This window comes from Sceloporus undulatus, chromosome 11 (assembly GCF_019175285.1).
Source record: "Sceloporus undulatus isolate JIND9_A2432 ecotype Alabama chromosome 11, SceUnd_v1.1, whole genome shotgun sequence".
In the NCBI taxonomy this organism is placed as follows: Eukaryota; Metazoa; Chordata; class Lepidosauria; order Squamata; family Phrynosomatidae; genus Sceloporus; species Sceloporus undulatus.
In genome coordinates this window covers 4,994,032-5,005,332 of record NC_056532.1, presented here as the reverse complement: position 1 = coordinate 5,005,332, position 11,301 = coordinate 4,994,032, and the positions used below count along the sequence as shown (strand labels likewise).

At 44.1% G+C, this 11,301-nt stretch overlaps 1 protein-coding gene across 1 annotated transcript in view; it reads right to left on the bottom strand.

The window, feature by feature from the left end:
* Positions 1–248: 248 nt before the first annotated feature.
* Positions 249–11,301, bottom strand: part of YPEL2 (yippee like 2) — a 19,740-nt gene continuing 8,687 nt past the window's right edge. The window contains exons 2-4 of the mRNA XM_042442714.1: positions 10,354–10,397; positions 9,064–9,172; positions 249–6,326 (exon numbers count right to left, since the gene is read on the bottom strand). Of these exons, the coding sequence (XP_042298648.1) occupies positions 6,237–6,326; positions 9,064–9,172; positions 10,354–10,397 (243 nt within the window). The 3' untranslated portion in view covers positions 249–6,236. The remainder of the gene's footprint in view (positions 6,327–9,063; positions 9,173–10,353; positions 10,398–11,301) is intronic.

Sequence of the window (11,301 nt, the reverse complement as noted above, 5' to 3'; positions counted from 1 at the left end):
ACAGGAAGAGAGATAGAGAGAGGCCTCTCCGCTGATAAGAGACGCAGTTTCCAAGAAATAAGGCTCTGCAATTTGAAAAGCTTATCGGGACGGGAAGAGAGGTTGCCAACGTTCCCCCCCCCCCCGTCCTGCGCCGTCTTCTATGGCTACAGAAACCATCCAGTTTGACACTGCTTTAACTGCTGTGGTTCAACGCCATAGGATTCTGGGAGTTGTGGGACCAGAGGTCTTTAACAGAGAAGGAGACGTGTCTCACTACAACCCCCAGAATTCCATAGCATTGAGCCATGGCAGTTAAAAGTGGTGTCAAACTGGATTATTTCTGCAGCCAAGGATGCAGCCAAGGAAATAAAAATATCTCAATTTATCTCCATGTCGGGAGAGACCCCATAACCTCAGAGCTTGGAGCTGTTATGTTTTTAGACCGTAGCATGCTTGCCAGGGGATTCTGGGAGTTGTAGTCCCAAAACCATAGCATTCCCGGTCTCTGCATCACTGGCAAATGCGGGTCTGTGTGGAAGAACGGTGTCAAAGGCACAGGAAAGGGTGAGGAAGGGGAGGAAAGGAAACCCAAGACCTCTCCGAACATAAAATTTAGGTTTAGATGTGCAAAATTCAAAGACGGCCACAATACATATGCACAACTAAAACAGCACAGAGAGTGCTTGTGCCAATGGAGATATAGGGCTCACCTACGTTAGTAAGTTCCCCAGTTTGCTAGGCTGGCTGCAAAGTCAAAATCCCACCTGAGAAGACCTTTATTGCATTTCAGCCCCCAAATCTGCTGCCATCGAAAACAGAACGAGAGAGATGGCAGAATCCATTAGATCCCTACAGACTCTTAACGAAAAAAACACGAATAGAGGAATAAATGAGTTGAATTTATCTTTGATTCCAAGTAAACCTGGACAACCCAAATCCATAAGTGTCGATTTACAGTACTAACTTCCAACTGACTCAATGGATCTACTCTATTTGGGGCTAACCATGGCACTGAGGCCAGCGGAGTACATAGAAAAACCTAAATACTACCTGCCTTCCTAATACAGGGCAAATGGTCATCCATCTACGAAAGTTGGCATAGATGAACAGAGGTCCTAGCTATATAAAAACCCACCTTGCAGTGCGTTTCAGCCTATTACAAGTAGCATTTGTTGTCTTTAAATGCAAGGTAAAATGCTTGTGAAGTCAAAGGCAAGACTTCCACTGACCACTGATCTTAATGGAGCTGGATTTACCTCTTCCGTCTTCATTGATTTTACATATGGATGGTTTTTTGGGGGGTTGTGCCTTGAGCATGTTATTTTACAACATTTGTAACTCAGGTTAGCACACATGGGTACCGTTTCCTCACAATAACCCTGAAAGGGAGGCTTGGCAAAAATTTAGCCAACCGCCCGACACTTTCCGCAGCGGGGATTTGAACCCAGCTCCCCGATTTAACCCCAACTATCCGCTCCTAAACCTCTCTCAATACCTGCGTCGGGGCTAGAAACGTGATAAGTTGTCCAAGAAAACTTTAGAAAGAGACAAAAGGCACAAGGTTTGCAGTAACATCATGCAAGTTTAGCAGCACAGACTAAGAAGCCTTCGAATGGAGACCGAGAGCAGACTATGTACACTCCTATGGAAGTCCGAAAAGCACTTCTACATTCAAGAATGTGAAATGACCTCCATGTCCCTGAAATTATTAATACGTTAAGAGAACCGAAACCTTGGCGCCGCGGGTTCCAAAAAGGTATTCTCGCTAACCCTGAAATCTGCATTGCCTCCCATCTGTAAATATGCGGCTGCTTATCTTCAGCTCCTTCCTTGGTTTGCACTCAACTCCTCGCTGGCAAAGAAATCTAGATTAAAAGCACAGGGTTGCAAAACTACAGCAATCCAAACGTCGGGGGTTAAATTTATTGCCCGACTGATTTGGATTTAGCCCAGACCTTTCCCACGCCAATTGTACCCTTTTCCCTTTAAATAAAAGCTTGCAACAGATCGGATACAGGAGAACGTAACATTCGTATGCTTTGTATGGGACCTAGGTATAGGCTATTGCGGGAAACGTGTTTTGTATATGGACCGGGAACGCACCGAGCAAAACATAGGGAGGAGAGAGGGAAAATATCCCTAAGGTAGGCATGGTTAAGGAGCATCTTTTTGTTACCACTGGGCCATATAGGGATGGCAATTTCACCAAAAAGGATTGCACAATGCTCTGTTTTAATCTCTTTTTTTCCAGGCTTGGAGATAGAAAACACACCTGTCTTGCGATTCCCTATTGGAGAGAAAAGGCTCACCTTGTCAGGACAAGATGGTACCTTTCGGTCGACTAGGGACCCAAACAAAAAGTAGCCAGATTCTTTGGTCATGCTTTTAAAGAGAGAGAATATTTCCAAAGCCATCGGTTTAAAAATACTGTTTTTCTTTGTTTATACATTTTATACATCGTGACCCCAAAGCCAGTCGAGTTACCGCCTTCCGACACAATCCTCTGAGGATCGCACCTTTAACCCTCTTTAGCGGTTGCTTCCTTTCTGGGATACGTAGGATACGTACTTGGTATCCGAACAAGAGGAAGTCACAGGTGGAGTTAGCAGCAAGATCTAGCATGGGTTTAAGAAGCACTTGAGGTTTTGATGCGCACGGGGGAAGACAGAAAGGAGACAGAAGCGACATCCAAAGCAATTGCCTGATGGAAGAGTTATTAAGAACGTGGCCGGGGAATGCGCAGTGTCCAGACTACAGTTCCCATCAGCCCCAGCACAACCAAAGGAAGGGACGATGGGACTTGTAGACCAATGTCGACTGGTAAAGCGTCTCCATTCCCCTGCTTTAGAATTACATGATAAAGAAATTGCACAAGTAGCTAACAAGTGGATTGCAGCTGCATGCAGCTTGCTGTATCGGATACCCGGAAAGTTGAAGCATCAGTGGATGGAATAGGAATGAAATCTAGGAGACTTGATTTCACATCCCTCCCAGGGTTGAGGCTTGACATTGCACTCTTTTAAAGAGTTCCCATGATTTTGTGGTTACTTGATAACATAAGCATGCAAGTTAATGCAAGTCAACCTGCAGACTAATCTGGATGCCAAAACAAATGCCTGGAGCATATAGAATGGATCATAGTAAGTAATTTCTGCATTCTCCTCACTGATCCTGTGAACAACAGCGCTTAAGTCAAGGAGATGCTCTTGACCACATCCGTCACCCTCAGTTTCTCATCTGGAAAATGGAAACAACAGTGGTTTATAAGCAACAAATCACACAAAATTCTTATTATTATTCTTCCCAATGGAGTTTCTTAGCAGCTTTTCAGCCTGGGAACGAAAAATTATGCATGTTCCTTCCCATCCTAAGGCATTTTTCTTGCACCACGAAAGCCAATCGAACAAGCTCTCTAGCCTTTGTTTGCTTGCTATGTTCTCGCTTGGTTCCTACCCTTCCACCTAACTGGGATTTTTCCAATCCTTTTGCTGTTTGGTTCCTAACCTGAGTACTATTTTCTCTGCAGAGAAAGACAAACACCAGGCCTTAAAAAAAACGACCAGATAAACCTTAAAAGGGTTCTCTCCTCCTCCTCCTGCCCTGACAAACATGGGATATCTATCTTTCTTACCACCAGATTGCGACGGATTTGCAGAGCAGATTAACCTACATGAAAGATTTCCACAAACAAGCAGGCAGGCAAATGAAAAGGAACGAAAGAAGGCAGGAGGAAAAAGCAAGAAAGATGGAGGAAATCATTTGGATGGATACATATACATTCTGTTAAAAACAGCCTTTTAGGTCAGGTGTGGGATGCAGAATCGCAGTACCATAGAAATACACAGGGAAATACAAACAGGTAAGGCTCATGAGACACCCACAATTGGGAAGCCACACTGCTCGGAGCTCTCCGGATTCCTCCATCCCTTCAAAGGATACGACGGAGGACTAGGAAGAAACATAAAAGAGTTCAAAGAATCAGCGGAAGCACAAAGCCCCCTCTTCTCCATGCATCTGAGGAAGTAAACCGAGCCTATAAAAGCTTATGCTACACCGTCTTTCGCACCTTTAGTTTCAAAGGTGTTACAAGATCCCTTTGCATACCTTCTCTGCTATCCACCAACATTATCAGCAAAGTGGATACTTGCTCCTGGAAAAGCTCAGCCAGGTCAAGATCAGCAAATTTAATGCAATGAAAAGGCAGGCGGAGAGTCCCTCCAAACTGGCATCGGGAAAAGGGAACAACTTCGGTGCCAACTCCAAACTCAAGTCACCTACAAAAGTAGGGGCTGTAAATCTTTGTTAATACTATTTTTGCAGGCAAAAACAAATTATGTTACCATTTCCCTCCTTGCTGGGAGGAAGCCAGCTGAACTTGGTCTGAACTTAGTTTGCCACTCTATGGGGAGATTTGGTTGCACAGAAAACAGTATTTCCTGTGCAAGAAATCATGTTGTTTGTGCAAAAAACCCACATGCATTTTTTGCGGTATTTACGTCCTGCTCAATGACCATTCTCATCTCTCAGGTATCCTCCTCCTCTAGGCTTCCCAATGCTTTTCATTTCGTCATTGGGATATCTGTAAAGATTCTTTCCCTCCTCACTACCAAGACCAGCCAAAAATTTTGTAGAGACTACTGTATTATTGGCTTTTCTAGGAATCGACAGAAACTACAACTAAGGGAAGACGCAACAGGGAGGGATCTGCTTAGGTAGCCCCTAGCATGCATGAGCTTGAGCTACATTCCTGCAAGGCAATGTTCAACTTGAATACAGCAAGAGCCTTCCTTTCTTGCCCTTTTCCAAGGTATCGGCTCTTAAGAGTTGCAGCAGCCTTTTATCCGAAAAGCAGAAAATGAGCGGATGGGATGAAGACTGAATATTGACCAATACTCAATACTCAATCCCTAGGACCTCCTTACTTACAGCTCAGCCACTCATTTTCTTGTGCAAATGAGTTACCAGCTAAGGGGGCTCTTTCAATACTTGTCTTTGCGAATAGCCCCAAGGTTTTTGACTCTTTTTCTTTCCAAAAAAAACCATCGCCAACACCAGAGACCCCACTTTTGCAGCTATGAGATGCCCCCAAAAATAAAACAAAAATATAAAACAAACCATCCCAGGTTTAAAATCTCAAATCATTTAAACCTCACCGATCTAGGCTTTCTTTGTGCATTCTGTTCGCAATGCATCATAGCCCTCGCAGCAGTCGCAGGGTTGTAAACTCAACAGGAACAGGGTGCTCTGCAAAGACAGGGATTGCCTCCGTACTTTCGCGTTCATAGACATTCCCCCCAAAAGCATTCCCTTGCTCCACAATTTCTGCCACCGTGGTTTGTTTTTCTTCGCTGGTTTCTGCTGCCCAACCTCTTTAGCGTGGGGTATGTCCCCCGCAGAAAAACCGGGGTATTAAAACACCACCATCACCACTGCAATATTTTGGGTGAACCCAAACAGGAGACTGAGGCGAGGGCAGGAAAGCATAGATTCCCCCAAGTACCTCCTTCTAAAGCTTTTAAACTTGTCTTTTCGGTAAGGTTAGCGCAGACAAAAATCCAGAGCGATCGCTTAAAAACAATCACGGAGTAAGACACCAACTAGCAAGGAGTTTGGGGGGGGGGGGTGACAGCCTCAAGATGCAGAGGGAAAAAACATAGCCATGAGGTATATATATAGATAGATAGATATATGTATTTTTACGGTCCACGAGTTTCAAGCCATGGTTAGTCATGATTTTTAAAAGGACAATGGGACAGGGAGGGATCCCTGTTCACATTTCTTGTCCATCTACGCACCCCAACCCTCCGGTTAAAAAACATCCTACTTTCCCCACTCCCCAAAAAACAACCTTCAGTTTTCTAATGAGACCTCGGTTGTGAAATGGTTTTAAGCCACTGGGTTTTGCTCCTTCATTTGCTGCGGTTGTTGTTTTCAATCCAATGCTGGAACACAGAGAAAGAGAAGGAAAGAGAGAGGAAGGAAAGGAGGGAGGGAGAAAAAGGAAGGGTACCAGAAGTTGACTCACAAACAGATACAAAAGCAAAGAGACGGAAGTTAATCGAGGCTTGTCACCGGCAAGGATGGCAAAAAAAGGGCGAGCGAGGAAGCGTCTCAAGACGACGAGGACGAGGACGAAGCCCCCAAATGCATGGAACCAAGCGGTTTTCAGTCACTCGCTCATTCTCAGAGATAAATGTTCGGTGGGATGGCATTCTCTCTCGCACGGTTTGGTGGCATGCTTCCCCCCTCGCCGTTCAATCCCAGCCATTATCCTTGATCATGTGCGCTAATTCAATGATGTATTTGCCTTCTTTATACTTTTGACTGCTTTCGAACGCGTGTTCCTTTGAAACAAAAGAGAAGGTGTTAGAAAACAAAGCTATAATTAAAAGGAAGGAAGGTAAAACAGGGAGACATCTTTGTTTTAAACCTAGATTTACACTGAGCCTTTCAATTCAGTGAATTCCCGGATGCCTTGGAGATTAAAGCCAATTTAAGGACGCAAATGCAAATAACTGGCTGCATCAAGTGAAATGAGTGGACCAATCTTTATGGAAAACGGCATTCCCCAAATGATGCTGTCCAGTTGTGTTACATTACAACAATTTTGCTTTAATTCCTCAGCAATTGTGATCATTGACTGCGATGGAAGGGATGATCATAGACTCGGAAAGGGTCTCATGGACCATCTCTCCTGAGAGATGCCCAGCCAATATCTATTTATAAATGTCCAAAGGTAAAGAGACCACCTGAGGCAATTTATTCCACGGTCAAACAGCTGTTACGGTCCAAAAGTTCTCCCTAATGTTTAGGTGGGATCTCTTTCCTTATCATTTGAATCCATCAGTTTGTCTAGTCTCTAGAGCAGCAGAAAATAACATCCCTCCCAATATTTAAAGGTGGCTATTGTGTCACCTCTTTGCCTGGTCTTTTCCAAGCTAAGCATACCCAGATCGCTCAGTCATTCCTCATAAGGCTTGCTTTCAAGACCATCTTGGTTATGCTTCTCTGGACATGCCTTTCTCTGAATGTGATGGGTGTCGGAAGAGTAAAAATTGTAGCTCCCTGTATGTATGCGCCTTCAAATCCCCTATCGACTTATGCCAAACCCAGAAATTTTATAGGGTTTCCTTAGGGCAAGGAATATTCAGAGGTCGCCTTGCTAGTTCCTTCCTCTCAAATATAACCTACTACATCTGGTATTGTTGCTGGTCTTCATTCAGGTCCTAACCAGAGCTGATCCAGCTTAGCTTCCAAGATCAGAAGAAATCTGATTCTCCAAGTAAAATACTCTGAACACTGCCATAGAAATTAACAATGAGAATAACACCCCTCCTCCCGGGACAAGTTTGAAGCTTTTGTATACCACATTTGTCTTTTTTTGGGTGGCTGATGCTTGGAAGAAAATGTATACAGAATCATCTTTGTTCACAAATGCCATGACCATATGTTAGAAACGCAATCTGATTGTTCAAAGGACCTTCTTAAAGTGCCTGGCTGGTATGAATTCCCAAACTCCCTTTTGCAACGAGATCATGTTTGTGGGTTTATTCCAGAGGCTACATTTTGCTCTCAAGGCACCCAGCTGGCTGCCAGGCATCTACACATAGTCTCTTGCCTGCTAAAAGACACTCCTCAAACCCAGCCTGCTTCAGCAATGGCAAAATCCACATTGCATAAACGCAGGTACAGAGCTGGGTCACCAGAGATTCAAGCACTCTTTGCTTTAACGGTTAAATTCCAGTCTCTAACAGGACAGTCCCACAACTCCCAATGTTTCACTTATGAGAACACATGTGGCCAAGCAACATCAGAGTGGGGTCAAGATGACAAAATTTATGAATGAGGATCAACGCACAAGCTAGAAGAGGCTGCAGCAGTGATAGAATTGCCTTAAGAGCTGCCATAAGTTGGAAACAACTTGAAGGCAGGTAACAACACACACAGTGGTGTCCTCTAAGCAGAGACCATGTGGCATTATGGCCTTAGGTCATAGATCTTCCCGTTTGTCCAAAATGCCTGAAGGAGAAGGTACTTTAGTACCAAACAAGGACAAAGGAGAGAGGCTGTAGTGTTCAGAGTTCAAATACTTGGCCAAATTCCTGGTCAGGATTGCAGACTTGTGTTTCCTGCAGCATGTATGTGCTAGTTTTGCCCACATACTGAAGACGGCATCCTGTATGTCTGCATTCAATCACATAGATAAGACTGCAGGACCGGCAGTAAAACACGGTGCTTATATTTCTCAATCCTGTTTGGTAATCGCTTCAAAACACACACACACACAATTACAGTAACTGCATCCTTCTGGGATCCAGAAGAAACCTGGGTGAAGTGTTGTTGGCTGGCTTTTCCATCTCTCTTTCTCTCCCTCTCTAGAGAGTTTAGCCACCATCCAAACTACAAATGAATTCCCTAGTATTAAGCCAGGGCAGCTAAAGCAGTCTGACATTGGATTATTTCTGCAGTATGTTTTGGACCTAAGTGGTTTTTAGAAAGCTACTGTAAGCTGCCTTGAGTCCTGAACTGGGAAAAAGGTGAGATGATGCTGATGATTGTCATGATCACGATCATCATCATCACCATCATCCTCACCACCTCCATTATTTCCATCTAAGCAATAGGATGACTTTTTGGACTATAAGAACAGTTCAACAGCAGAATAGACTGCATTGGCCGGGGGTGTCTCTCCAAACTAGAGGTCTTTAAACAGAGGTTGGATGGGCATGTTTCAGAAAAGCCCTAGTTGTGTATTCCTGCATGATGGGGAGCTTACATTAGATGCTCCTTTCAACCCCTCTGCCACACTGCAAAGTTAATACAGTTTGACACTGCTTTAACTGCCATGGCTCCATCCCATGGAAACTTGGGATTTGTAATTGTTTTGGCACCAAAGCTCTCTTAAAAGAGAGGGCTAAATATTTCACAAAACTACAACTCCCAAAACCCCACAGCATTGAGCCAAGGCAGTTAAAGTGGTGCCAAACTCAATTAATTCTGCAGTGTAGATGCAGCCTATGATTGCATAACTACCATTCCCACCGGGAGAGCTATGTAAATACAAATAATGTAGATACTCACATATTTCCACCCCAGCGTGGTTTTGCAGTTTTCACAGTAAATGTCAGCGACCGCATGCAGTCCCGTTAACAAAACCCGTTCTTCCGCGGGGCCACAGCCCACATTAACTCTGCAGAGGAGCAAGAAGAGAAGCAGAGGATTTAATTCTAAAACTCCTTTGTCAGTCGCACCAGAGCAGTATGTTGTCATTGCATTCAACCACCCCATACTGAATATACCATGCATGGACATCTCTCTCAAACGCACATCTTTCGTTGTTTGTCGTCTGATAATCACTAGTTTCTAATAACCAAGGTATCTTGGATTATGGGTTCACAGACTTTCACGTTTCCTGCAGAAGTCACACTTTTGAAGTGTTCTTTCACAGATGCTTTGTGTTAATCATGGTTTGTTGCTTGAGCTACAAACTGCACACTAGATTGATTTAAAACAAACCATAATTTATTTTCCTCATTTCTCTCCTACTAAGGTGAGCAGCTGGGAAACCAAGCCAAGGATTAACCAGAGTTGCAGGTTTGGCCACTCCAACAGCCACGTTTTAACCAAGCCAGAGTTTGTCTGCCAACAACAAACCATGGGTTCAACTGCTGGTTTATGGCTGGCTTATAAACTATGGCTTCTTAGCTGAGCCTGGTTCACACAGCATGACAGGCCTAACTTCAGCTGATTCTGACTATGGTTTGACATGATGTGCAAACACAGTCACTATGACTGCATCGGAAAAGAAATATTCAGATAGACTAACGTTTTGGGGCACAGTGGCCAAACCAATGAAGGGAGAAGCTGCGTCCTTTTGTTTATTCCTCAGAAACTGGTCTTCTGAGGGATTCTGCTCCTGAAGATGGAGGTTTTGTTTAGCAATTCATCAAGGTAACCTTCCTCGATGAACCTGCTCCCTCACAGCCATCTGCATATCTCATCAACACAGTATTTATTCTCTTTTTCAGGTGGAGGGAAGTCAGTAGTATCAGAAAATGCTCCAAGCTTGTGACCCTGGAACTGAAAAGAGACAATGGCCCTATACAGACAGGCCAAAATAAAGCTGCTTCGAGTCACTTTGAAGGTATGGTGTTTCAATGATGCACGAGTCCTAAGAGTCTGGAAGCTGCACCCCAGTCCTTAGGACTGGAGCATGGCTTTGGTGCAGCTTCTGGACTCTTAGGATGCATGTATCATTTAAACAGCATGCCTCCAAAGTGACTCAAAGCAGCTTTATTTTGGGCTGTCTGTATCAGGCCTATGATATATTACAACCGAGGCCCCAAAACCAAAACAAGACAAGACACTCACACGGAATTGAAGAGATAGGCCCGGCCTTGGCTTCCTTGGAAAGACTGCAAGGCAAGCAAAATAAATTAAATAAAAACAAAACCAGAAAAAAATCCATTAAGGCTGGTACACTAAAATGCCAGCCTGGCATCAGCAACAGCAATGACTTGGCTCCTTGGCAGTAGATCTCTATATTGCAGCTTTGGGATTTTCGCTTTGTGTGCTATGTGGGGACCTAGAGAGAAATCCCCCCCCCCCCCCCCCATATTAAGCCCCAAGGAAGTGGAAATTCTTCTCCATTCGCTTCTGACCTTCTCCAGTTACTTTCTGCAAAGCAGGGCAGCGGGGGGGGGGGATGACCCCTTTGGGAGAGTGGCAGAAATCTATCATTGCCCTGTGGAGCGATTATGGAAAGGCAACCGCTGTGTTCAAGGAAATGTACATCTTCACAGTCCATAGGTCAGAAAAGAGCACTGAGCAGAACATCAGGAGGAGATGAGAACAGATGAGATAGAAATCTAGGCAGAGTGAAGGAAAGGAAAAGGAAAAAAGAAAGGTGTGTGTGGGGGAGAAAAACTTAAATTCTTGCTTTAACAAAAGAAAGTTTACTTTGCTAACACTGGGCAGTGCTCTTAAAAGTAAAATAATAAATAGTGGCATTATTAGTTTTCTGTGGGTTTTTCAGGCTATGAGGCCACGTTCCAGAAGAGTGGCCTTATTTCCAGACTTCGGACTATGAAGTAAATTCAGAAAAGGAGAACTCATATCTTCTGGTCATTCTTACAACCACCTGCCCAATGTATATATAAAATAAAAGGAACACAGGAGCTGCCACTGCAACCACTATCACCCACCCATCCGTCTATCCACTCATCCATCATCCATCCATCCCTCCATCCATCATCACCATGGCATGACCAACTTCTTCTCAATTCTCTTGGTTCATTTGCAACATTCACTCTACCACCC